The 25,465-nt window shown below is 43.9% G+C and overlaps 1 protein-coding gene across 2 annotated transcripts in view; it reads left to right on the top strand.

Annotated features, from left to right (window-relative positions):
* Positions 1 to 76: 76 nt before the first annotated feature.
* Positions 77 to 25,465, top strand: part of ago1 (argonaute RISC component 1) — a 28,581-nt gene continuing 3,192 nt past the window's right edge. Inside the window, exons 1-18 of one of the 2 annotated variants that reach the window (XM_027153840.2) lie at positions 79 to 496; positions 7,489 to 7,675; positions 7,830 to 7,950; positions 8,030 to 8,211; positions 8,563 to 8,699; positions 9,812 to 9,946; positions 11,694 to 11,781; positions 12,041 to 12,188; positions 12,291 to 12,410; positions 12,713 to 12,835; positions 13,378 to 13,511; positions 13,604 to 13,788; positions 14,154 to 14,313; positions 14,599 to 14,689; positions 22,601 to 22,795; positions 24,617 to 24,751; positions 24,943 to 25,044; positions 25,134 to 25,333. In XM_027153840.2, the coding sequence (XP_027009641.1) occupies positions 472 to 496; positions 7,489 to 7,675; positions 7,830 to 7,950; positions 8,030 to 8,211; positions 8,563 to 8,699; positions 9,812 to 9,946; positions 11,694 to 11,781; positions 12,041 to 12,188; positions 12,291 to 12,410; positions 12,713 to 12,835; positions 13,378 to 13,511; positions 13,604 to 13,788; positions 14,154 to 14,313; positions 14,599 to 14,689; positions 22,601 to 22,795; positions 24,617 to 24,751; positions 24,943 to 25,044; positions 25,134 to 25,333 (2,468 nt within the window). In that variant the 5' untranslated portion in view covers positions 79 to 471. Of the gene's footprint in view, positions 497 to 7,488; positions 7,676 to 7,829; positions 7,951 to 8,029; positions 8,212 to 8,562; positions 8,700 to 9,811; positions 9,947 to 11,693; positions 11,782 to 12,040; positions 12,189 to 12,290; positions 12,411 to 12,712; positions 12,836 to 13,377; positions 13,512 to 13,603; positions 13,789 to 14,153; positions 14,314 to 14,598; positions 14,690 to 21,335; positions 21,627 to 22,600; positions 22,796 to 24,616; positions 24,752 to 24,942; positions 25,045 to 25,133; positions 25,334 to 25,465 lie in introns of those variants that run through there. The other variant, XM_027153841.2, reaches the window with a different exon arrangement.

Here is a 25,465-nt window from a genome sequence, read left to right as displayed (position 1 = left end):
CCGACCACTAGATAGCAGCACCGGGAATGAGCCTGATGATGGGGATCACATTTTAGCGCCTGGAGAAGGAGAAGAAGGAGGTGGAGAAGAAGGAGGAGAAGAAGGAGGAGGTGGAGATGAAGGGGGAGGGTGTTTCAGGGGGTAACTGATTGCCTCCCTGCTTCCCTCCCTGACTGACTGTTTTAGCCGTTTTTTTTTGTTGTTGTTCCTCTGGACAGTCGCGTTTGAACGGTGACCAGGACCATAAACACACCGTTAGGAAGAAAAACGGAAATAAGACCGAGGTTTGGAGAAGAAGAAAGCAGCCGAAGGGGAGCTTTTGTGTTCGGGGGTCTGTGGAGGGGCTCCGAGCCTGGAGGAGGAGGAGGAGGAGGAAAAAGGGGGGGAGAAGAGCTGCTAGGACGCCGAAGGAAGGAGCCTGAGAGTCGGACACGCTTCCAGGCTTCGCCACCGAGAACCTGAGTGAATGGGATGGAGCCGGGACCATCTGGAGCTGGTAGGTCAACACACAGAGGCGTTTATTAACACAAAACGTGTTTATGGGGATAATGGGATGCATGCATGCATAACACATCATTTATACAGTATATACATACAGAGGATCGTAGTGCGAGTGCATGGATATATCACACAAACACACACACACACTCTCTCTCTCTCTCTCTCTCTCTCTCTCTCTCTCACACACACACACACGCACACACACGCACGCGCACTCCTAGGGTGTTACCTTGAACAGTTCACACAAATAATCAAACCCCACGTGTAGCCTTTCACCCACTAAAGGGACTTTGTTTGTTTTTGTTTTGTTTTGTTTTGTTTCTGCATCTCAGTCACATCCCAGCACCTGGAAGTCATGCTACTTTGTCCTGAAAGTATAAAAGCATCAGTCAGTGATCTCCAAACACATCTAGCCAATCAGAACTTGTAAAAAAAAAAAAAAAAAAAAGTCTGAGGTGTTGTGTTGGTGTTGGGGGTCGTGGGAATCACGGTTCAGTTGAAGCCCTGAGAGTCCCACCCCATCCCCCTGACTTGTATTTAAACCACGCCTCTCGTGCACACACTCCCACCCACGCCGTCACCTTCTCAGCAAGATCCCAAGGGATAATCGATCCTCTTGAAACGGGGCAGATGTGGGTTTGGAAGTCTGCTTACGTCAACGTGAGGTCGGCGACCTTCTAGCGCGGCTAATGACCAAACTCGTACGACCTCGATCGACGAAGAAGCTGATTTATTAAGTTGTTTATTTCAATATTTAAGCTTATACTTATTGCTTCTCGCAAACAAATGAAGTTTAGAATCTCAGACAGAAACCTGTCTAAAAGCACCACCATCAGTTTGTTAAGATCTAAAACACATAACATGTTATGAAGAAGTGAGAAGTGAAGCTGGGGCTGATTTCTTTCCAACACAGACTGTAGATCTATGCAGTGCATCAGTGACACCCCCCCCCCCCCCCCCGCAGATCTCATCTACTTTGGCTTGTTTTGCTGACACCTCCATAACACAACGTAACATGACATCAGGTACGATTGTGAAATACAGTCGCTGATGTAACACGGGTGAGACGGACGATTATTTACCGTGTCGGTCTGTTTCTCCTTAAAACGCCTTTGGATTAGAAATGAGAAGCAGATAGACTAAGCGCATGCTGTCTTGTCAAGGTATAAATGACTCAAAAGGATGTGACAGTGATTAGATATGATATGTGTGGTGTTGTTTCCTATTTATTTCCTTTTTTTGTACTCAAAGGCTTGAAACCTTTTAGTTTACAATGTGATATATTTGGAGAAAGCATGCTGTAGAACATTCAGGAGCTGAAACGTGTGTGTGTGTGTGTGGCATCATAAATTCGATGGGAGGCGTGGCCTAAAATGTGAAGTTTGTACTACTGAAGTAAAATAGGTCCCGTTTGTATGCTAAACATAAAAACAAAACTTTCTTTTGTCTCTTGATTTCTTCACATCACTTTTTGAAGTCAGTCCAAAACCCAAGAAATAGAGTTACATCATTATATAATTAAACACTTGTAAATTGTGATCGTTTAACATGTGTGTGTGTAAGTTAAAATGTTCTCACTAAACATGTTTCACAATATTTGATTTAAAAAAAAAAACAAAAACATCCCAGTTTTTGCTGCTTAGCCTGAGGAACGTCTCTGATTGTTAACTGATCCAAGATCAGTTTGTGTTTTTAAAGACTTAAGCCGTCTCCAGCTCAGTCGTACGGATTTTCTTGTTGTAACCAAAAGTTTGCCTTTAAAACCTGACGAACCACGTCTCGATTTTCAGCCATTTGACGAGCATAGCGTCTTCTCACAACTATAACCCCTGTTTGTTTGGTAACCTTTTTATATTTCTTGTATACAAAATACATACATCGAGTTTATCTGCTTCATTGACTAACCTGACTCAAAAACTTTTTAACTGGAACATCTCGCCGCTGAGATGTTTCGCGGTACGAAGCCGAGCACGTGTTTCCCGAAGAGCCGAGGGGGCGGGGCTTAGAAAATCGAAACATTCGCAGCTATATAACATTCGCGTGTCATGCTTGTAAAACCTCTGACGTGTGAAAGACAGGTGGCAAACGTCACAAGACAAACTCCGATTGAAAACCGATCGACACGTTTACGGTATCAGCTTTGGTGTGCCATTACTTTTGAAAAGAAGCAGAACTACGTCGACGTTTTAGTCTCAGTTGGCTGATGGAGCTAATATCTGTCAAGATAAGAAGGATGGCGGTGTTCACGTGCGCATACACATGCAGACGTATAGGTACATCCACTACGGTGCAGCATGCTGGACAACAGCATTGACATTAGGATGAAATAGTAGCCGTAATGTGCTACGTAATGTAATAACAGGTTATAAATCATCATCATTACCACCAGAGGCTGTTACCCAAAAACTGCTCAGCTCATTGCTTGGACTGGATTCGAGCTTCTGACAAAATGTAAAAACTGTTCTTGGAGAATTTCGAGTAAACATAGTTTTAACCCGTTTTTTTTTATTTTTTTTATTAACGAGACGTCAGCGAGTGACGCACGGGTGTAGGTGTTATAATGCAGCTTTTCATTATATTACACACTGAAAAACATTTTCTGCTTCCTCTAGACACCAAAACAAGCTCGGGGATTTTACTCCCGTTAAAAAACGTCTCCGGTATCACGAACGGACCTCGAAGTGTCTTGAACTACCGATTCAGGTTTCATGAAGACAGCTGAAGTATTGATGATGATGATGATGATGATGATGATGATGGAGTGTGAGTGTAACTTGTTAAATATGTGTGCTGTCCCTGCACGGACCACCTGTCCGTCCTCGAAGCGTTCGTTTCTGAAGGCTCTTTCGCTGTGTGAAAGTGAAGTTAGAATGCGAGGCGAGGGGCAACACCCATTAGCAAGACATCTGGACTCAAAAGACTGGACCAATGAGAGCTTGGGTTTCTGCTCCTGCCCTCCACTTCTACCCCGTCTCAGCTTCTTAAAGAGGGGTGGGGTGGGGTGGGGTTGGGGTACGAGGGACGGACTATTGTCCTCACTCTTGTGGCTCTGGCTCTCACTCCAACCATCTGCCTTCATTCTGGCCTGTGTGTGTGTGTGTGTGTGTGTGTGTGTGGTTGCAAAATCCCTATTTCATCTCTTAGTCCTTAACACACACACACACACACACACACACACACACACACACATATACCTGTTTGTGTTTGACCTGGTGGCAGACTGAACATTTCAGATTTCTTTAAATCAGATCCTTTACCATAGAGTGGGCGTGCTGGGAGAGATTGATGGTCCCATCCCAATATGATAGCGCGGAAAAAAAGTGCTCTAAACCCCCCACACACCCGCGGGTCGCCTCATCTCCATGACAATGTGTGTTGCTGTGGAGTCGCCATGGTGAGGCTGGGAATGTGGTGTGTGTATGTAGGGGGGCGTTGCGTTTGTGCGAGCCGTGTCGGTGATGTGGGGGCGTCAGTCTCGTGCTCGTACTCCTTTCTCTAACTCCTTCTCTCTCTTTCCATCACACCCTCGCTTTTTCCTGAACCTACACCCCCCCCCTCCAAAACCAAAAAAAAAACCAAATAAAAAACAACTCATTCAATAAAGCAGGAGTCAGTGCTCGTCCTGTGCCTCACACCACTAATTCGAAGAGTTCACAAATAGGTCCGTCTTCGCACGAACACTCGTCTGACCTCCGTGAGACCGCTTCGGCTAAAGTAAAAACAAACTCCTGGTTTTTCCCCCAGACAGAAATGTCAGATCATTTGGATGGGCTCGGTGTTTTTAATGTGAATATTATTCGAATTTTTACCTCGTGATCTGAGAAAGCAGATGCTAAGGAAAGTGGTGTGTTGTGTTGTATCTGTAGAGTAGCTGTGTGTGGGGAAGTTCCTAAACTTGTCAGAAGGGCATACTGTACGCACAAACAAGAACCTGAGGGCACAAAAAGGTTGCAGCCCAACTTTAGCAGATTTGAGATGTTCTTAAACTTGTCAGAGCAAAATATGTCCTGGAGGCACAAAAGTTGGGGTTAATGCCAGACTCTGAGTACAGCCCAACACTTCTACCCATGCAGGTCGTCACGGAGTAAAGCCCAACACTGAGCATGTGAGATGGATGTGAAGGAGCAGACGGTAGTCATGTTAAAGCCAAACACAGACTAAAGCCCAACACAGTGTCTAATGTGTCTTGTAGATAAACTGTTTCAGACTTAGGAGAATAACACACATGCAAACAGGAGGAAACGGAACAGAAGTTAAAAGAAGTAATAATCCAGTTATAAAGGCGAATATGAAGCGATAGCAAAAACTGAATGTAGCCCAGTAGCCAGTGCGACATGCGTCAAGTAAACTGGGAGCAGAGTGGAAAGTTTACAATTACTGCCCAGCACTGTACACTGCCCAACACTGTACACTGCCCAACACTGCCCAGCACTGTACACTGCCCAACACTGTACACTGCCCAGCACTGTACACTGCCCAACACTGTACACTGCCCAGCACTGTACACTGCCCAACACTGCCCAACACTGTACACTGCCCAACACTGTACACTGCCCAACACTGCCCAGCACTGTACACTGCCCAGCACTGTACACTGCCCAGCACTGTACACTGCCCAACACTGTACACTGCCCAACACTGCCCAACACTGTACACTGCCCAACACTGCCCAACACTGTACACTGCCCAACACTGTACACTGCCCAACACTGTACACTGCCCAACACTGCCCAACGGCGCACACTGCCCAACGCCAGCCAACTGCCCAACACCGCACACTGCCCAACGCCGGCCAACACTGCCCAACGCCGGCCAACACTGCCCAACGCCGGCCAACACTGCCCAACCCCGGCCAACACTGCCCAACCCCGGCCAACACTGCCCAACCCCGGCCAACACTGCCCAACCCCGGCCAACACTGCCCAACCCCGGCCAACACTGCCCAACGCCGGCCAACACTGCCCAACCCCGGCCAACACTGCCCAACCCCGGCCAACACTGCCCAACCCCGGCCAACACTGCCCAACCCCGGCCAACACTGCCCAACCCCGGCCAACACTGCCCAACCCCGCCCAACGGCGCACACTGCCGCCCAACGCCGCCCAGCGCCGCCCAACGCCGCCCAGCGCCGCCCAACGCCGCCCAACGTCGCCCAACGTCGCCCAACGCCGCCCAACGTCACCCAACGCCGCCCAACGTCACCCAACACTGCCCAACGTCACCCAACACTGCCCAACACTGAATAATGCCCAACAGTCTACTGCTCAGTAGAGGTTGAAGATATGGACCGTTTCTGATTAATTTATATTGTAATAGTTTCTAATATTGGAAGACATTATTGTGTTAAATATTTACATGATTGTTATTTACATGAATTTTGAGGAAAGTTTTACAAAAATCTTAAATATACGTATGGAAATGTGCTGTGACCTGTGATCATTAAACTTGAACCTTATTCCATTCCAAAGTCTCAATATTTTGTAGAGTTTTGCACTAATAGAATTTTGCACTAACGAAAGAATGGAATCATGTTGAAAAAAATTGTAAACGAAAAGCATTTTATGAGCAAAACAAGAGACGTGAGCTCAATGTTGTGGCTTAATTTGTTAGCATGCAAAAACTTTCTGACTATAGTAATGGGGGGGGGCACTGAAAATGGTGCAGAATCCTGATTGGACAGTTGTTCTTTGTTTATCTTTAACTGATTGGCTTAAACATCAAAACATTGTTTAAAAACCACTTCCTCGTTCTAAATGCTATTCCTCTTGCTTTTCTGACCCCTTCCTTCTCCCCATCTGTCCGTCATGTCTTTGTTCCCCTGTCTGTCTTTTGTCCCCACGTCCACGCGCTCTTCGTTTTACGCCGCACGTTTATTCCCGTCTCTCCTGATTCCTTCTCACTTCTCCTCATCATCTCCCTTTTCTCTCCCTGCTCTTAATCTGACGCTCTTTCTCGTTACTCTCATCTGTAATGAAGCGTAATGCTGTAACGATGATCTCATCCTTTTACCGGTACGCTAACATAATCTCTACATCTCTTTTTTTTTCCTCTCTTCCTTTCTTTCAGTAATGTGTGTGATCTCATCCCTGTTCATACCCTCTTCTCTCGCTCCTCATCACTCTCTCAGAGGTGATGGCATCTCATGACGTGTCGTGTTTCGGCATGAGACGGTACACCAAAGCCTGGATACGAGACACGAGACACGAGACGTTTATTTTGTATTGAAAACAAATCTAACCACGTTGCGGTGTATCAGGATTTTAGAATAGCAAGATAATCAGGATGGGGGGGGCATGGTGGCTTAGTGGTTAGCACGTTCACCTCACACCTCCAGGGTTGGGGGTTCGATTCCTGCCTCCACCTTGTGTGTGTGGAGTTTGCATGTTCTCCCCGTGCCTCGGGGGTTTCCTCCGGGTACTCCGGTTTCCTCCCCCGGTCCAAAGACATGCATGGTAGGTTGATTGGCATCTCTGGAAAATTGTCCGTAGTGTGTGAGTGAATGAGTGAATGAGAGTGTGTGTGTGCCCTGTGATGGGTTGGCACTCCGTCCAGGGTGTATCCTGCCTCGATGCCCGATGACGCCTGAGATAGGCACAGGCTCCCCGTGACCCGAGAAGTTCGGATAAGCGGTAGAAAATGAATGAATGAATGAATGAATGATAATCAGGATTTATGAGAGAAAGTATAACTTTCCCCTTTTAGTAACATATATAATGTTTACTTCATTTATTTCATGGTAACTTTATTAACATGCACAAGCGCATCAGACTCGCTGATTTAATTGCACGGATGAAAGAAGAAGAAAAACGGTGTCAATTCCTTGTGATTGACACGTATTCCTTAACGCTTAATACTGATTTGCTTCAGTATTTGGTCTGTTAATTAAGCGAGCTTCAACGCCCGGACTTCTGGTGCTCGAGAATTCCGTCTCGTTCCTGATTGTGATTGATTGGTTTTTCTGGTTTTTTTTCACTCTTTATCGATTAGTGCCCATGGGGCTGTACCCCCCGCCCCTGCAGAATGTCTTCCAGGCTCCCCGGAGGCCAGGCATGGGCACCGTCGGGAAGCCCATCAAGCTGCTGGCCAACTACTTTGAGGTGGAGATCCCCAAGATGGACGTCTACCACTACGAGGTGGACATCAAACCTGACAAGTGTCCTCGCCGAGTCAACAGGTAGGAACGCCCGTGTCATGCTCGTTTGTAAATAAGTGCACCGTTCTTGTTATAATCCTATCAGTGAGTGAATTCATATCTTGTTTATCTACATAAAAGGATGGCTGTTATTATCAATCTCATTCCTTTGTGTTTTAATCCCAACCCTGTACAGGGAAGTGGTGGAGTACATGGTACAGCATTTCAAACCACAGCTCTTCGGCGACCGCAAGCCGGTATACGACGGCAAGAAGAACATCTACACGGTCCTGGCTCTTCCTATAGGGAGCGAGAAGGTCAGTCACAGCCTGCAAGGTCTTTCAGCCTCAAATCACGCCACGAAATGTTCAGACCCTGTTATACGTCGTATCCCAGGTGGACTTCGAGGTGACCATTCCGGGTGAAGGGAAAGACCGGATCTTTAAGGTGTCGATCCGCTGGCTGGCGAAGGTGTCATGGAGGCTGCTGCAGGAGACGCTGGTGAGCGGGCGGCTCCAGGTCCCGCTGGATTCGGTCCAGGCTCTGGATGTGGCCATGAGACACCTGGCGTCCATGAGGTACATGAGATCAGATTGAGTTTCACAGACATCTCTGAACGGTTAAACAGTGTACAGTTCAAGCCTCATCACTGTTGGGCCCTACAGCAGGGCCCTTAACTCTCTCTGCTCCAGAGTGCTGTATCATAGTTGCCCCTGTGCTCAGACCCCAATGTCCAAAAGCTGGGATATGCTGAGAGAGAATTTCTCTGCCCTGTATTGTAACGTGTCTCAATAACAAAGCCTTCAAACTTTGTCTGTATAGAAAGATGGAGATACATTTAGCATTGATAAAAAATATTGGTTTAAGGAAGTATAACGAACTTTAGAATAGTCCGTTAAACCATTTCTTCCATTTTTCTCCCACCTCAGGTACACTCCGGTGGGCCGCTCCTTCTTCTCCCCCCCTGAAGGGTACTACCATCCCCTGGGAGGAGGACGTGAGGTCTGGTTCGGCTTCCATCAGTCTGTACGACCGGCCATGTGGAAGATGATGCTTAACATTGACGGTATGATAACATAGTTGTCATCTTTTGTGATCATTTACTATGCCATGTGCTTTATTAATCCAAGCTTTTTCTGTTTCGGTGATTAAATTCTGCGATCGTGATTTGACGGTCGATGTTCGACGGTCTTAGAACGCATCATGTGACATGCTAACACTCTTTAAAAGCGCAAGGAACCTAATTCTGCTCTGTAATTAAGTTTCTATTGGTCTTGCAGATAGAGTTTGAAGCGTAAGTCGGTTACTTTCACTCTAACGGCTGGCTAACGTCAATAAAAGTGGGCGGGGCTATTCGTCGGTAAAGTTTCCGGCTGCTATTTCCTGTCCTTTTAACGTTGTTTCTCAAACGTTTTTATGGGCAGTAAATCGTCGCCTTGCGTAAACGTATCTAAGTAACTCTTCGATCTGCAGAACAGAATATTACACAAAGCCTAGCAAGTGTTCCGTTATGATAAAGTCTTCAGGAGAAACTGTGAGAGAAAAAAACATACTAATTTATAAAATACAGCGATCCCAAGTTTATGGCGGTTAATGGGGACCGGAACCCCTCGCGATAGGTGGAAATTTGCGAAGTAGGATTGGCTCTAAGTTTGACCTTTTCATTGATGGTCATCATCTTCCTCTTCCTCTTGGGCTCACTAGAGGAATCTTTCGCAGGGGCACGGCCCTTAGGAGGCATTGTAAGGGCTTAACGAAAAGTTAATTTCGAACACAATACGCGAGACACAGTTGACAGCGTGAACGAGAGTGGCGAGATACAACAAGGGAAGAAGCTGGGAGAGGATGCGATGATGCGCAGCCAATCAGCTCAGATCTCACACCGAGAACCAATCACGTGCCTTGTCTGAGTGCCCGCGGGTATGTACAAAGCCTCTGAGAGAGTTTCTCTCTTTGTCTGGCATCCTGGGAAACGTTTTTATTTTTGTTTTTCGATGAATATTTATGAAAAATCAGCGATGAACTGAGGCAGCGAGACTTGAACCGCGAGACTTGAACCGTGAGACTTGAACCGCGAAACTTGAATGGCGGGATTACTGTACCTCAATCGTGATATAAACTGTGGTTTAGCATTTTCAGATTTTTAAAAATCATTTCTTCTCTTTTTTTCATTTCCAGTGTCAGCCACGGCTTTCTACAAAGCCCAACCCGTCATCGAGTTCATGTGTGAGGTTCTGGACATCCGCAACATCGACGAGCAACCCAAGACCTTAACCGATTCCCAAAGGGTTCGATTCACCAAGGAAATCAAGGGTGAGTTACGGCCCACACGCAGAGTAATGATTCTCACTTCGACTCGCTTCACCTTCACCAGGCGGACGTTAGAATTGCTGCCGCTTCCGTCACTCTGACCCTTTCATCTCTGTGGTGTGTGTTTGTGAACCGATTTGATTTGATTCCGAATCGTTCTGAGCCAATTGAATCGCAAGCGTCTAAATTCAATAAAGCGGTAAATTAAATTTAACGCCCTAAGGCGAGTCGGTATAAACAAAATCAAATCGAACTGTTTCACACAAATATATACCCCCCACCCCCTCCCCCTCGCATCTTATTACCCTTAAGCAACATTCTCGCACTTTTCTTTACGTTTTGTGGATTCATTATGGACGTGGTTAAATAGATTTACTCCACAGGGCAGTCAGTTCTTTTAATACATGTTTATGTTCAGATTTCTGAACATAAAATCGAAATTGAATAGAAATAATATTTAAATTAGAGAACTGTTTTAAAATAAATCACAGACATGTAGTGTTTAACCACATGATATCTCACTCCTGTGGAATAAAACAATGCTCATTGATCTAAAATGCTCATTGCTCTATTGTGTGTGTATGTATGTGTTTGTGTGTTTTTGTGTGTCTATGTATGTGTGTGTGTCGATGTATGTGTGTGTGTCTATGTATGTGTGTGTGTGTGTCTATGTATGTGTGTGTGTCTATGTATGTGTGTGTGTCTATGTATGTGTGTGTGTCTATGTATGTGTGTGTGTCTATGTATGTGTGTGTGTCTGTGTGTGTGTGTGTCTATGTGTGTGTGTGTGTCTATGTATGTGTGTGTGTCTATGTATGTGTCTGTATGTGTGTGTGTGTCTGTGTGTCTGTGTGTCTGTGTGTGTGTCTGTGTGTGTGTGTGTCTGTGTGTGTGTGTGTGTGTGTGTGTGTGTGTCTATGTATGTGTGTGTGTGTGTGTGTGTGTGTCTATGTATGTGTGTGTGTGTGTGTGTGTGTCTATGTATGTGTGTGTGTGTGTGTGTGTGTGTGTCTATGTATGCGTGTGTGTGTCTATGTATGCGTGTGTGTGTCTATGTATGCGTGTGTGTGTCTATGTATGCGTGTGTGTGTCTATGTATGCGTGTGTGTGTCTATGTATGCGTGTGTGTGTCTATGTATGCGTGTGTGTGTCTATGTATGCGTGTGTGTGTCTATGTATGCGTGTGTGTGTCTGTGTGTGTGTCTATGTGTGTGTGTCTATGTGTGTGTGTCTATGTGTGTGTGTCTATGTGTGTGTGTCTATGTATGTGTGTGTGTCTATGTGTGTGTGTGTGTGTCTATGTGTGTGTGTGTGTGTGTGTGTCTGTGTGTGTGTGTGTGTCTATGTGTGTGTGTGTGTGTCTATGTATGTGTGTGTGTCTATGTATGTGTGTGTGTCTATGTATGTGTGTGTGTCTATGTATGTGTGTGTGTGTGTATATGTGTGTGTGTGTGTCTCTGTATGTGTGTATCTGTGTGTGTGTCTATGTATGCGTATCTCTGTGTGTGTGTGTGTGTTTGTCTGTGTATCTGTGTGTGTTTGTCTGTGTATCTGTGTGTGTTTGTCTGTGTATCTGTGTGCGTTTGTCTGTGTATCTGTGTGCGTTTGTGTATCTGTGTGTGTTTGTCTGTGTATCTGTGTGTGTTTGTCTGTGTATCTGTGTGTGTTTGTCTGTGTATCTGTGTGTGTGTCTGTGTATCTGTGTGTGTTTGTGTATCTGTGTCTATGTATATGTGTGTGTGTGTTTCAGGCCTGAAGGTGGAGGTGACGCACTGCGGCCAGATGAAAAGGAAGTATCGAGTGTGTAACGTCACTCGCCGTCCCGCCAGTCACCAGACGTGAGTGTGTGCCCCCGACTCACGGCACAAAAATGAGCCATAATAATTTAAATAACTATACAAACAAACATTAAAGGAAATTAACCGAACCTCTAAAATACTATTTTTATTTTATTTTATTTTTTTATTTTCTCAGTCAATAAGGAACGGGAATTCTAGTTTTTTAGCATTGACACTGATGGAACTCGGTTACTCTGAAAACGTCAGAGATGTTAATTACTGAGAAATAACGGCTGTGACTTTGTGCATGTTTTCGCAGGTTCCCTCTGCAGCTGGAGAGCGGGCAGACGGTGGAGTGCACGGTCGCGCAGTATTTTAAGCAGAAGTACAACCTGCAGCTAAAGTACCCTCACCTGCCCTGTCTGCAGGTCGGCCAGGAGCAGAAACACACATACCTGCCCCTGGAGGTGAGTCCACCTCGTTGAAGAAATACTTCTCGGACGAAGGGTTCGATCGATAAAAACTAAACTAAAATAAGTTATTTCTTTTCTTCCCTCTTTTCTCGTCAGGTGTGCAACATCGTAGCGGGGCAGAGATGCATCAAGAAACTGACCGATAATCAGACGTCCACTATGATCAAGGCTACAGCGCGCTCAGCACCAGACCGGCAGGAAGAGATCAGCAGACTGGTGAGCACCGCCCTCTAGTGTTCACGGATAGAAATACAACATTTTTTCTATACATACAGTAGGGCAGACGTTTTTATGCAAAGTGACACTCGTACACATCGCATAAGACTCTTAACACTAGGGCGTTAACGTCTTCTGATAATCCACGATATCTCACTACATCCCGTGTAATCGTATACGGACAAAAAGTTCTTTAATTAGTGAAATGTAAAATCTTTAAGGTGGTAATAGTAACCATGCTACGTGAACCTCAGACATTTTCCCCACTCGTAATCCCTCGTCCTCCGTGCGTCTCTGTGCAGATGAAGAACGCTAATTTTAATCTGGATCCCTACATTCAAGAGTTCGGGATCAAGGTGCGGGACGACATGGCGGAGGTGACGGGTCGAGTCCTCCCAGCTCCCATCCTGCAGTACGGAGGCAGGGTAAGACGCACAGCCGCCGTTTTCTCACCCAGGAGCTACTAATATGTGAAAAGATTCTACCTTATCGATTCTTTTTTTTCAATAATTTAGTTTAAAAGGATTCAGACGTTATACGGGTTTGTCAAGAAAATAAAAAAAAGTTAATAATGTTTTTAAATCTTTATTTTTTTATTTAATTGTAATTTTTATTTTGCATTTTTTTTCTTGTCTTATTTTTAACTGTTGTCTGTTTCGTCGTTGCCTTTTTTTTGTTAATTGTTTTCATTTTTTAAATTTTTTTTTCTATGCATGTATTACATATCTTTTCTCCTTTTATTTCAAATTATATTTCTTGGTTTAGTTTCTATATACTCTTCTATTTCTTATGCTTTTTTATTTCTTCCTTTTTTTCCTCCCTCCCTCCCTCCCTCCCTCTCTTTGCTTCTTTGTTTGTTAAAAAAAAAAAAACCTCCTGCCAGAGCCAGGATCCAGTTTGTAGTGTTAATCAGTGTGTAATTTAAGGTGTAATGTAAAATTTTCTCACTTCAGTGTTCTCTCTGCAGAACCGAGCTATCGCGACACCCAACCAGGGAGTGTGGGACATGAGGGGGAAACAGTTCTACAACGGCATCGAGATCAAAGTGTGGGCCATCGCCTGCTTCGCCCCGCAGAAACAGTGTCGTGAAGAGGTGCTCAAGTGAGTGCGGTCCGATCTCATCTCCTCTCATTGTGCTGCTTGTGAAAGTGTAGTGGAAACTCTGAAACTCTTTCACTCTCTCTTTACTGCAGGAACTTCACAGATCAGCTGCGTAAAATCTCGAAGGATGCCGGGATGCCCATCCAGGGCCAGCCGTGTTTCTGTAAATACGCCCAGGGAGCCGACAGCGTGGAGCCCATGTTCAGGCACCTTAAAAACACCTACTCCGGCTTGCAGCTCATCATCGTCATCCTGCCCGGGAAGACGCCTGTCTATGGTACACAACAACACAACTCAATCCTCTGATAACTGACTGTTCAGTTCAGAACAACACACTTTGCCCCAGTAGAACAACATAAAAAAGTTTGTGTACTCAGGCACTCAAATCATCCCTGGTAACATCTGAGGAAGTTTTTAGATTAGTTTAAAGCTTCCTGGGATGAACACGTGATTGTATAAAAACAGCTTTAGGATTTTTTTCCTAGTGAAAAAGTGAAGGTGATCATGTTGGTTGTTCTCTGAAGCTTTTGTCTGACAGTCAGCAGTGATCATTACTGCCAGCTCTAGCCGTTCTTTTGTCATTAGTACTTTAAATAGGAAGGTATTTATTTTTATTAAGTGTGTGTGTGTGTGTGTGTGTAGCGGAGGTGAAGCGTGTAGGAGACACTCTCCTAGGAATGGCCACTCAGTGCGTACAGGTGAAGAACGTAGTGAAGACGTCACCGCAGACGCTCTCTAACCTCTGCCTGAAGATCAACGTCAAACTCGGTGGCATAAACAACATCCTGGTACCACATCAAAGGTGAGAGAGATACATTGAGAGCTTGAAGCCAAGAGACATGTACAGAGAGAGAGTAAGAGAAAAGGGAAGAGATATGTACAGAGAGAGGGGAAGAAACAGGTAGGGAGAGACACAGAGAAGGAAGAAAGAGAGTAAGAAGGAAGGAGTGAGAGCTACATGATCCGCCATGAGAATTTTATCTGAAAGGAAACAGATAGAAATGAGCTGTTGAAAGAGAGGCTGTGTGTGTGTGTGTGTTGACATGTTATCAGGCATAAGCAGGTTGTGTGTGTGATACGTTGGCAGGTCCGCAGTGTTCCAGCAGCCTGTCATCTTCCTGGGTGCAGATGTCACACACCCACCAGCTGGAGACGGGAAAAAGCCCTCTATCACTGCAGTAAGCACATCTCTGTACACCGTACCTCTTAGATGTGCAACACACACACACACACACACACACACACACACACACACACACACACACATAATTAAAAAGGATTGAACGATGATTATGATTACACTGATAAATGTTGATGGTGATGACGATGATTATGACAGTGAGGATTATGATGGTGATGATTGTGACGGTGATGACAATGGTGATGACAGTGATGATGATTATGACTTTTATAATGATGACTGTGATGGTGATGACGATGGTGATAACAGTGACCGTGATGATGGTTATGTTGATAATGATGACATTGATGGTGATGATAGTGACAGTGATGGTGGTGATGCTGACGATGTTGATGATGGCGATGACAGTGATGGTGATGATAGTGACCGTGAGGGTGATGACGGTCTTGACGATGGTGATGAGAGTGATCTTGATGATGGTGCTGAAGATAATGATGACCCTGATGGTGGAGATGATGACAGTGCCGATGGTGATGATGATAGTATGTGATGGTGATGTGATGGTGATGACATTGATTAGTTGGCTCGAACACACTGTGGAAACATTTTAAGGAATGTCCCCATTAGTATTAGAAGTGTGACACTGCAACAGTGAAAATCAGACACCGATGTGTAAAAACGCTGTAGATGTGTAAAAACGCTGTAGATGTGTAAACGCACTGTAGATGTGTAAACACGCTGTAGATGTGTAAACGCGCTGTAGATGTGTAAACACACTGTAGATGTGTAAACGCACTGTAGATGTGTAAACGCACTGTAGATGTGTAAACGCACTGTAGATGTGTAAACGCACTGTAGATGTGTAAACACACTGTAGATGTGTAAACGAGGCTGTATATGTGTAAACGCGCTGTAGATGTGTAAACAAGGCTGTAGATGTGTAAACGCACTGTAGATGTGTAAACACGCTGTAGATGTGTAAACACACTGTAGATGTGTAAACGCGCTGTAGATGTGTAAACACACTGTAGATGTGTAAACGCGCTGTAGATGTGTAAACGCGCTGTAGATGTGTAAACGCACTGTAGATGTGTAAACAAGGCTGTAGATGTGTAAACAAGGCTGTAGATGTGTAAACACACTGTAGATGTGTAAACGAGGCTGTAGATGTGTAAACGCGCTGTAGATGTGTAAACACACTGTAGATGTGTAAACACGCTGTAGATGTGTAAACAAGGCTGTAGATGTGTAAACAAGGCTGTAGATGTGTAAACACACTGTAGATGTGTAAACGAGGCTGTATATGTGTAAACGCGCTGTAGATGTGTAAACAAGGCTGTAGATGTGTAAACGAGGCTGTAGATGTGTAAACACACTGTAGATGTGTAAACGAGGCTGTATATGTGTAAACGCGCTGTAGATGTGTAAACAAGGCTGTAGATGTGTAAACGCACTGTAGATGTGTAAACACGCTGTAGATGTGTAAACACGCTGTAGATGTGTAAACACGCTGTAGATGTGTAAACACGCTGTAGATGTGTAAACACGGCTGTAGATGTGTAAACGAGGCTGTAGATGTGTAAACACGGCTGTAGATGTGTAAACAAGGCTGTAGATGTGTAAACGCACTGTAGATGTGTAAACACACTGTAGATGTGTAAACGCGCTGTATATGTGTAAACACACTGTAGATGTGTAAACGCACTGTAGATGTGTAAACACACTGTAGATGTGTAAACGCGCTGTAGATGTGTAAACGCGGCTGTAGATGTGTAAACGAGGCTGTATATGTGTAAACGCGCTGTAGATGTGTAAACAAGGCTGTAGATGTGTAAACACACTAGATGTGTAAACGCGCTGTAGATGTGTAAACGCGCTGTAGATGTGTAAACGCACTGTAGATGTGTAAACAAGGCTGTAGATGTGTAAACAAGGCTGTAGATGTGTAAACACACTGTAGATGTGTAAACACACTGTAGATGTGTAAACGCACTGTAGATGTGTAAACAAGGCTGTAGATGTGTAAACGCACTGTAGATGTGTAAACGCACTGTAGATGTGTAAACGCGCTGTAGATGTGTAAACGCGCTGTAGATGTGTAAACAAGGCTGTAGATGTGTAAACGAGGCTGTAGATGTGTAAACGAGGCTGTAGATGTGTAAACGAGGCTGTAGATGTGTAAACACACTGTAGATGTGTAAACACACTGTAGATGTGTAAACAAGGCTGTAGATGTGTAAACGAGGCTGTATATGTGTAAACACGCTGTAGATGTGTAAACGCACTGTAGATGTGTAAACGAGGCTGTAGATGTGTAAACGAGGCTGTAGATGTGTAAACGAGGCTGTAGATGTGTAAACACGCTGTAGATGTGTAAACAAGGCTGTAGATGTGTAAACAAGGCTGTAGATGTGTAAACACACTGTAGATGTGTAAACGAGGCTGTATATGTGTAAACGCGCTGTAGATGTGTAAACAAGGCTGTAGATGTGTAAACACACTGTAGATGTGCAAACGAGGCTGTAGATGTGCAAACGAGGCTGAAGATGTGCAAACGAGGCTGAAGATGTGCAAACGAGGCTGTAGATGTGTAAACGAGGCTGTAGATGTGTAAACACACTGTAGATGTGTAAACACGCTGTAGATGTGTAAACAAGGCTGTAGATGTGTAAACAAGGCTGTAGATGTGTAAACACACTGTAGATGTGTAAACACACTGTAGATGTGTAAACGCGCTGTAGATGTGTAAACAAGGCTGTAGATGTGTAAACACACTGTAGATGTGTAAACAAGGCTGTAGATGTGTAAACAAGGCTGTAGATGTGTAAACACACTGTAGATGTGTAAACGAGGCTGTATATGTGTAAACGCGCTGTAGATGTGTAAACAAGGCTGTAGATGTGTAAACGCGCTGTAGATGTGTAAACAAGGCTGTAGATGTGTAAACACGCTGTAGATGTGTAAACAAGGCTGTAGATGTGTAAACAAGGCTGTAGATGTGTAAACACACTGTAGATGTGTAAACACACTGTAGATGTGTAAACGAGGCTGTATATGTGTAAACGCGCTGTAGATGTGTAAACAAGGCTGTAGATGTGTAAACGCACTGTAGATGTGTAAACACGCTGTAGATGTGTAAACACGCTGTAGATGTGTAAACACGCTGTAGATGTGTAAACAAGGCTGTAGATGTGTAAACAAGGCTGTAGATGTGTAAACACACTGTAGATGTGTAAACGAGGCTGTAGATGTGTAAACGCGCTGTAGATGTGTAAACAAGGCTGTAGATGTGTAAACGCGCTGTAGATGTGTAAACGCACTGTAGATGTGTAAACACACTGTAGATGTGTAAACGCACTGTAGATGTGTAAACGCACTGTAGATGTGTAAACGCGCTGTAGATGTGTAAACGCGGCTGTAGATGTGTAAACGAGGCTGTAGATGTGTAAACACACTGTATATGTGTAAACGAGGCTGTAGATGTGTAAACGCACTGTAGATGTGTAAACACACTGTAGATGTGTAAACACGCTGTAGATGTGTAAACAAGGCTGTAGATGTGTAAACACACTGTATATGTGTAAACGAGGCTGTAGATGTGTAAACGAGGCTGTAGATGTGTAAACGCGGCTGTAGATGTGTAAACGAGGCTGTATATGTGTAAACGCGCTGTAGATGTGTAAACAAGGCTGTAGATGTGTAAACACACTAGATGTGTAAACGCGCTGTAGATGTGTAAACACACTGTAGATGTGTAAACACGCTGTAGATGTGTAAACGAGGCTGTAGATGTGTAAACGAGGCTGTAGATGTGTAAACACACTGTAGATGTGTAAACGCGCTGTAGATGTGTAAACACGCTGTAGATGTGTAAACGAGGCTGTAGATGTGTAAACACGGCTGTAGATGTGTAAACACGGCTGTAGATGTGTAAACACGGCTGTAGATGTGTAAACAAGGCTGTAGATGTGTAAACACACTGTAGATGTGTAAACGCACTGTAGATGTGTAAACACACTGTAGATGTGTAAACGCGCTGTAGATGTGTAAACAAGGCTGTAGATGTGTAAACACACTGTAGATGTGTAAACGCACTGTAGATGTGTAAACGCACTGTAGATGTGTAAACAAGGCTGTAGATGTGTAAACGCACTGTAGATGTGTAAACGCACTGTAGATGTGTAAACAAGGCTGTAGATGTGTAAACACACTGTAGATGTGTAAACGCACTGTAGATGTGTAAACACGCTGTAGATGTGTAAACGCGCTGTAGATGTGTAAACGCACTGTAGATGTGTAAACAAGGCTGTAGATGTGTAAACACACTGTAGATGTGTAAACGCACTGTAGATGTGTAAACACACTGTAGATGTGTAAACACACTAGATGTGTAAACGCACTGTAGATGTGTAAACGCACTGTAGATGTGTAAACGCACTGTAGATGTGTAAACGAGGCTGTATATGTGTAAACGCGCTGTAGATGTGTAAACAAGGCTGTAGATGTGTAAACACACTAGATGTGTAAACGCGCTGTAGATGTGTAAACAAGGCTGTAGATGTGTAAACACACTGTAGATGTGTAAACGCACTGTAGATGTGTAAACGCACTGTAGATGTGTAAACGCACTGTAGATGTGTAAACGCACTGTAGATGTGTAAACGCGCTGTAGATGTGTAAACACGCTGTAGATGTGTAAACGCACTGTAGATGTGTAAACAAGGCTGTAGATGTGTAAACACACTGTAGATGTGTAAACGCACTGTAGATGTGTAAACGCACTGTATATGTGTAAACGCGCTGTAGATGTGTAAACAAGGCTGTAGATGTGTAAACACACTAGATGTGTAAACGCGCTGTAGATGTGTAAACGCACTGTAGATGTGTAAACGCACTGTAGATGTGTAAACGAGGCTGTATATGTGTAAACGCGCTGTAGATGTGTAAACAAGGCTGTAGATGTGTAAACACACTAGATGTGTAAACGCGCTGTAGATGTGTAAACAAGGCTGTAGATGTGTAAACACACTGTAGATGTGTAAACGCACTGTAGATGTGTAAACGCACTGTAGATGTGTAAACGCACTGTAGATGTGTAAACGCACTGTAGATGTGTAAACGCGCTGTAGATGTGTAAACACGCTGTAGATGTGTAAATGCGCTGTAGATGTGTAAACGCACTGTAGATGTGTAAACAAGGCTGTAGATGTGTAAACACACTGTAGATGTGTAAACGCACTGTAGATGTGTAAACGCACTGTAGATGTGTAAACGCACTGTAGATGTGTAAACAAGGCTGTAGATGTGTAAACGAGGCTGTAGATGTGTAAACGCACTGTAGATGTGTAAACAAGGCTGTAGATGTGTAAACGAGGCTGTAGATGTGTAAACACACTGTAGATGTGTAAACGCACTGTAGATGTGTAAACGCACTGTAGATGTGTAAACGAGGCTGTAGATGTGTAAACGAGGCTGTAGATGTGTAAACACGGCTGTAGATGTGTAAACGAGGCTGTAGATGTGTAAACAAGGCTGTAGATGTGTAAACACACTGTAGATGTGTAAACGCGCTGTAGATGTGTAAACACACTGTAGATGTGTAAATGCACTGTAGATGTGTAAACACACTGTAGATGTGTAAACGCACTGTAGATGTGTAAACACACTGTAGATGTGTAAACGCACTGTAGATGTGTAAACGCACTGTAGATGTGTAAACGCGCTGTAGATGTGTAAACAAGGCTGTAGATGTGTAAACAAGGCTGTAGATGTGTAAACGCACTGTAGATGTGTAAACGCACTGTAGATGTGTAAACGCGCTGTAGATGTGTAAACGCGCTGTAGATGTGTAAACGCACTGTAGATGTGTAAACAAGGCTGTAGATGTGTAAACACACTGTAGATGTGTAAACGCACTGTAGATGTGTAAACAAGGCTGTAGATGTGTAAACAAGGCTGTAGATGTGTAAACACACTGTAGATGTGTAAACACACTGTAGATGTGTAAACACACTGTAGATGTGTAAACGCACTGTAGATGTGTAAACACACTGTAGATGTGTAAACGCACTGTAGATGTGTAAACGCACTGTAGATGTGTAAACGCGCTGTAGATGTGTAAACGCGGCTGTAGATGTGTAAACGAGGCTGTATATGTGTAAACACACTAGATGTGTAAACGCGCTGTAGATGTGTAAACGCGCTGTAGATGTGTAAACAAGGCTGTAGATGTGTAAACAAGGCTGTAGATGTGTAAACAAGGCTGTAGATGTGTAAACGCACTGTAGATGTGTAAACACACTGTAGATGTGTAAACAAGGCTGTAGATGTGTAAACACACTAGATGTGTAAACGCGCTGTAGATGTGTAAACGCACTGTAGATGTGTAAACAAGGCTGTAGATGTGTAAACAAGGCTGTAGATGTGTAAACGCACTGTAGATGTGTAAACGCACTGTAGATGTGTAAACGCGCTGTAGATGTGTAAACGCGCTGTAGATGTGTAAACGCACTGTAGATGTGTAAACAAGGCTGTAGATGTGTAAACACACTGTAGATGTGTAAACAAGGCTGTAGATGTGTAAACAAGGCTGTAGATGTGTAAACAAGGCTGTAGATGTGTAAACACACTGTAGATGTGTAAACAAGGCTGTAGATGTGTAAACCCCAGTGATTGATTTGCAGATTTTACAGAAGACTGTCCCTGTTTCTCTCCGTTCCCAACTGCCATTTCTTGCGAACGCCACTTTTAAGGACACTTTCAGCTCAGACTGCAGAGATTACGCAGACTCCAATTCCAGTCTGAAGGCGAACGAGAATTTAGCGAAGTCTCTCTTGCTCATTTTCTGTCTTTATTTTTTCAGTTTTCTGTTTGCTTTCCTTTTTCTTTTCTTTTTTTTATTGATTTTTTTTTTGCCCTTTCCTTTGCTTTATTTCGTTTTCATCTAGTTTTTTCCCCCATTATATTTATATAACTCCATCTATTTTTCTATTAAAAAAGTTTTTAATCGTTCCATTTTCATTGTTTCTTTTTTATATATTGTATAATAAACGGGCATTACCGCTTTGCCCCTCGGTTCAGCCGTCGTGACGTTTAAAGAGTACTGCCTGTGGGTGAGGGACAGAACAGAGGTGGAGGAGGAAGGAATTAGGAGTGGTTAGCAGAGAGAGAGGGAGGATGTGGCTGGTGGATGAATCACACAGTATCCGGCAGCTACGTCACCTCACACCCTGTCAGCTCTGGAGCGCTTTCAGTCGGCGGACGGTGATGACAAATGTCTGAGTCACCAGAGAGAAACACGAACAAGAGAAACGTGTGTGTGGGTGGAGTAGGAGTGCGAGTAAGTGTGCGAGCGTGTGCGTGTGTAGGGTGTGGTAGTAAGCACCATTGACCACACGTCCTCAACCAGGGAGGTGAAATAAGGGCTCGATGTTTTCCCTTTAAACACTAGATGGCAGCATTTTTACAGCAATGTATAGAGAGCAAAACCTTTCCAGCCATCTATTACATAACATTACACACTGAAAGGATCTACATCTTTATGGCTACGTTACTGAAGCGGTCAGCATCTCCGACATCTTCCATCTCGGATGTAATCCACGATAACTACAGGACGACAGACAGACAGGTTTTACGCCTCATACTCGCCGGGAGAAGATGCTATTTTGGTCCTTCGTTTGCTGCTAATTCTGTACAAGTAATTTGTTTCTGTTTTTGTTACATTTTTAACGAGCAGCCTAGAGGTAGGATGACAAGAGGAAGGAACTCTGAGAGGAACGAGGCTCAGAAGGGAAACGTTTAAGGCGATAATGATGTTTACATTAAGCACAAGAAAAGATCCTCAAACTTGACAGTAATACAGATTCCAGAAGTTTCTATGATTTTTACTTCAGACTCTGTATTTTTTACTTTGGTTCTTCTCATCTTCCTCTGTCATCTTTCTTTCCAGGTAGTGGGCAGTATGGACGCCCACCCCAGTCGGTACTGTGCCACGGTGCGGGTGCAGAGGCCGCGTCAGGAGATCATCGAAGATCTCTCCTACATGGTGCGCGAGCTCCTCATCCAGTTCTACAAATCCACCCGCTTCAAACCCACCCGCATCATCTTCTACAGGGACGGCGTTCCAGAAGGGCAGCTACCTCAGGTCAGCTCTGACATCATCGTCACACACTGTTTACTTCCTTCAGAGTTCTTAGGGTTTCTTTCGTCTGTCTATACAAGAAGCCAAACTTTTATCCTTCACTATTCATTCACTTCATTATTTACCACATGAGGTATTCTAATATTATGAGCTTTGTGCTAGTTGGCATTAAGATAACACACCGAGTTAATATGTATCATAAATTATTATTATTATTTTTCAATAAATAAATGATGTTTATGAATATTTATTGCGACTTAAAAAAAGGTTGTTAATAATTATTCATGCCCAATATTCCCTCTGTTAAATATTCATTAGCTCGAGCTTTAATCTGTATCGATTAACACGAGTTAATTCGTTAATGTTAAACAACGGTAAAGGTCAAAGCTATGATTTTTGCACAAATAAATATTGCATTTTATTGTCTCTATACATTTATTTATTGTCTAAGCCTCCCGCTGGTCCGGCGGCAAGATCCTTTGCTCTCGTTTGCAGCGACCCGGGTTCGATTCCTAGCTTATTCTCGGTGCCATTTAAAATGAGAGGGTTGCGTCAGGTCATCCGGAGTAAAAACTTGTGCCAAATCAAATATGTGGACCAGATGATCCACTGTTGTGACCCTGAACAGGGAGCAGCTGAAAGAACAACAACAATGACAACATACTTGAGGATTGTCCATTATTACAGCAAGACTCTTGCTAAAAATAGTTCCAGCAGCACCCAGCTGTTTTTCTGGCTCATATATATATCTCTTCTCATGACTATGCAGAAACCTCTATTCCCTCAAACCGCTTGTTTGACAGTATGACAGCTCTTATATTGCATAGATCTCATATATCTGTATTAAACACCAAATTCTCAGTACCGGTACTAACAAATTCCTGTTTTGATAAAGGATCGAATATGTGTACAGTACAGTCGCCTCCCGTATCTGACGTAATGCTACTCTTCTGTATAAAAACCTCTCAGTTCTGACTTATGCACGTCCATCAGATGTGTACGTCATTCACCGCCTGGTCTGAATGAACACGGACGTTTACCGGCGTTCACGTGTGTGTTAATGGCTTCTTGTTGGAGTTCAGTGCAATTACAGTAGTAACAAAACATAACTACAATTACAGCAGATTCTCTCTGCTTTGTTGTTTGAAATACTCGTTTTATTCCCTCTAACATTTAAGTCGAAAACTTTTGGTAAAGTGGTTCCGATGGTAGTTTTATCGTTTCTATGGTAGAAGCCTGTTCGCAGAGACTCTTGTTGAGGATGAGCCACGTATTTCAAAGCCTTATAATAAATGATAAATGTGGTTTATGTTAAAATCGAAGGATAGACAGAGATAGACACAGGCTCCCTGTGACCCGAGGTAGTTCGGATAAAGCGGTAGAAAATGAGTGAGAGAGTGAGAGAGTGTATTTTCTTGATAACACAACATGCTATGAGAGAGAGAGAGAGAGAGAGAGAGAATGAAATGTATGTGGTAACGGAAACAGCTTAATTTGTAGATGTTCTACGACACAAAAAGAATCACATCTTTATCATCATTAATAAATAAAAAACATAAGCTTCCTGTAAACTGTGGAATAACACGTACCCACGGTAAGAAATTGACGTATTACAATTAGTCCCTTTTCTTTAGGTGAGAAGAAAAAAAATGGACAAGGGACTTGTTAGTTATTAGAAACATCACAGTAAAGTATTTCTGCTTTAATGAGGCGTGAGATGAACAGAGACACTCGTTTTCGGGAACAGTGTTCGGGAACGATTAGCGAATGAGATCATGGAGATGATGAGGCAGCGTGACTCATGCCTCTTCTATGGTCCTGCAGATCCTGCACTATGAGCTGCTGGCAATCCGGGATGCATGCATCAAGCTGGAGAAGGATTACCAGCCCGGCATCACTTACATCGTGGTGCAGAAGCGGCACCACACCCGGCTGTTCTGCGCCGACAAGTCAGAGAGGGTGAGTTTCCGAAATGAGTCAGCAAGTGAAAGCTACGGGCTGAGAACTCGCACAAAAACACGGTCACGCTCAATGACTTAGAATGGGGAGAAGGAAAAAAAAATGTGCATGCGCCGTTTGGTTTCAGCCGAGTCTACGACAGGTTTCAGGTTAAATCTGAAAATAAACTAAAAAATTTGGTCCCCCCCCAGATCGGGAAAAGCGGCAACATTCCAGCAGGAACCACAGTCGACACCAGCATCACACATCCCTTCGAGTTTGATTTCTACCTGTGCAGTCATGCAGGAATTCAGGTGAATTAAATAATGGCACTGAAACGGAAAAAAACCCCCAAAAATGTATACTTATAAGTTTACTAAAGAATTAGTTGTTTGTGCTTCAGGGCACCAGCCGCCCGTCACATTACTACGTGCTGTGGGACGACAATCGGTTCACCGCCGATGAGCTCCAGATTCTTACCTACCAGTTGTGCCATACGTACGTGCGCTGCACACGCTCCGTCTCCATCCCCGCACCTGCCTACTACGCTCGGCTCGTTGCCTTCCGTGCCCGTTATCACCTGGTAGACAAAGAGCACGACAGGTGAGTCCTCGAGCCTTGACTTCAATTTCCAGCGATACTTTTTTTGCTATTCAGTGATTGAAATACATTTAGTACTGCTAGTCACAGGGTCACCAAAACAAGACCGTAGACGGGTTTGTCTAGTTTTAGTGA

Source organism: Tachysurus fulvidraco, chromosome 25 (genome assembly GCF_022655615.1).
Source record: "Tachysurus fulvidraco isolate hzauxx_2018 chromosome 25, HZAU_PFXX_2.0, whole genome shotgun sequence".
In the NCBI taxonomy this organism is placed as follows: Eukaryota; Metazoa; Chordata; class Actinopteri; order Siluriformes; family Bagridae; genus Tachysurus; species Tachysurus fulvidraco.
The sequence above is the reverse complement of the archived record's forward strand: the minus strand, read 5'-3'. Positions and strand labels throughout refer to the sequence as shown.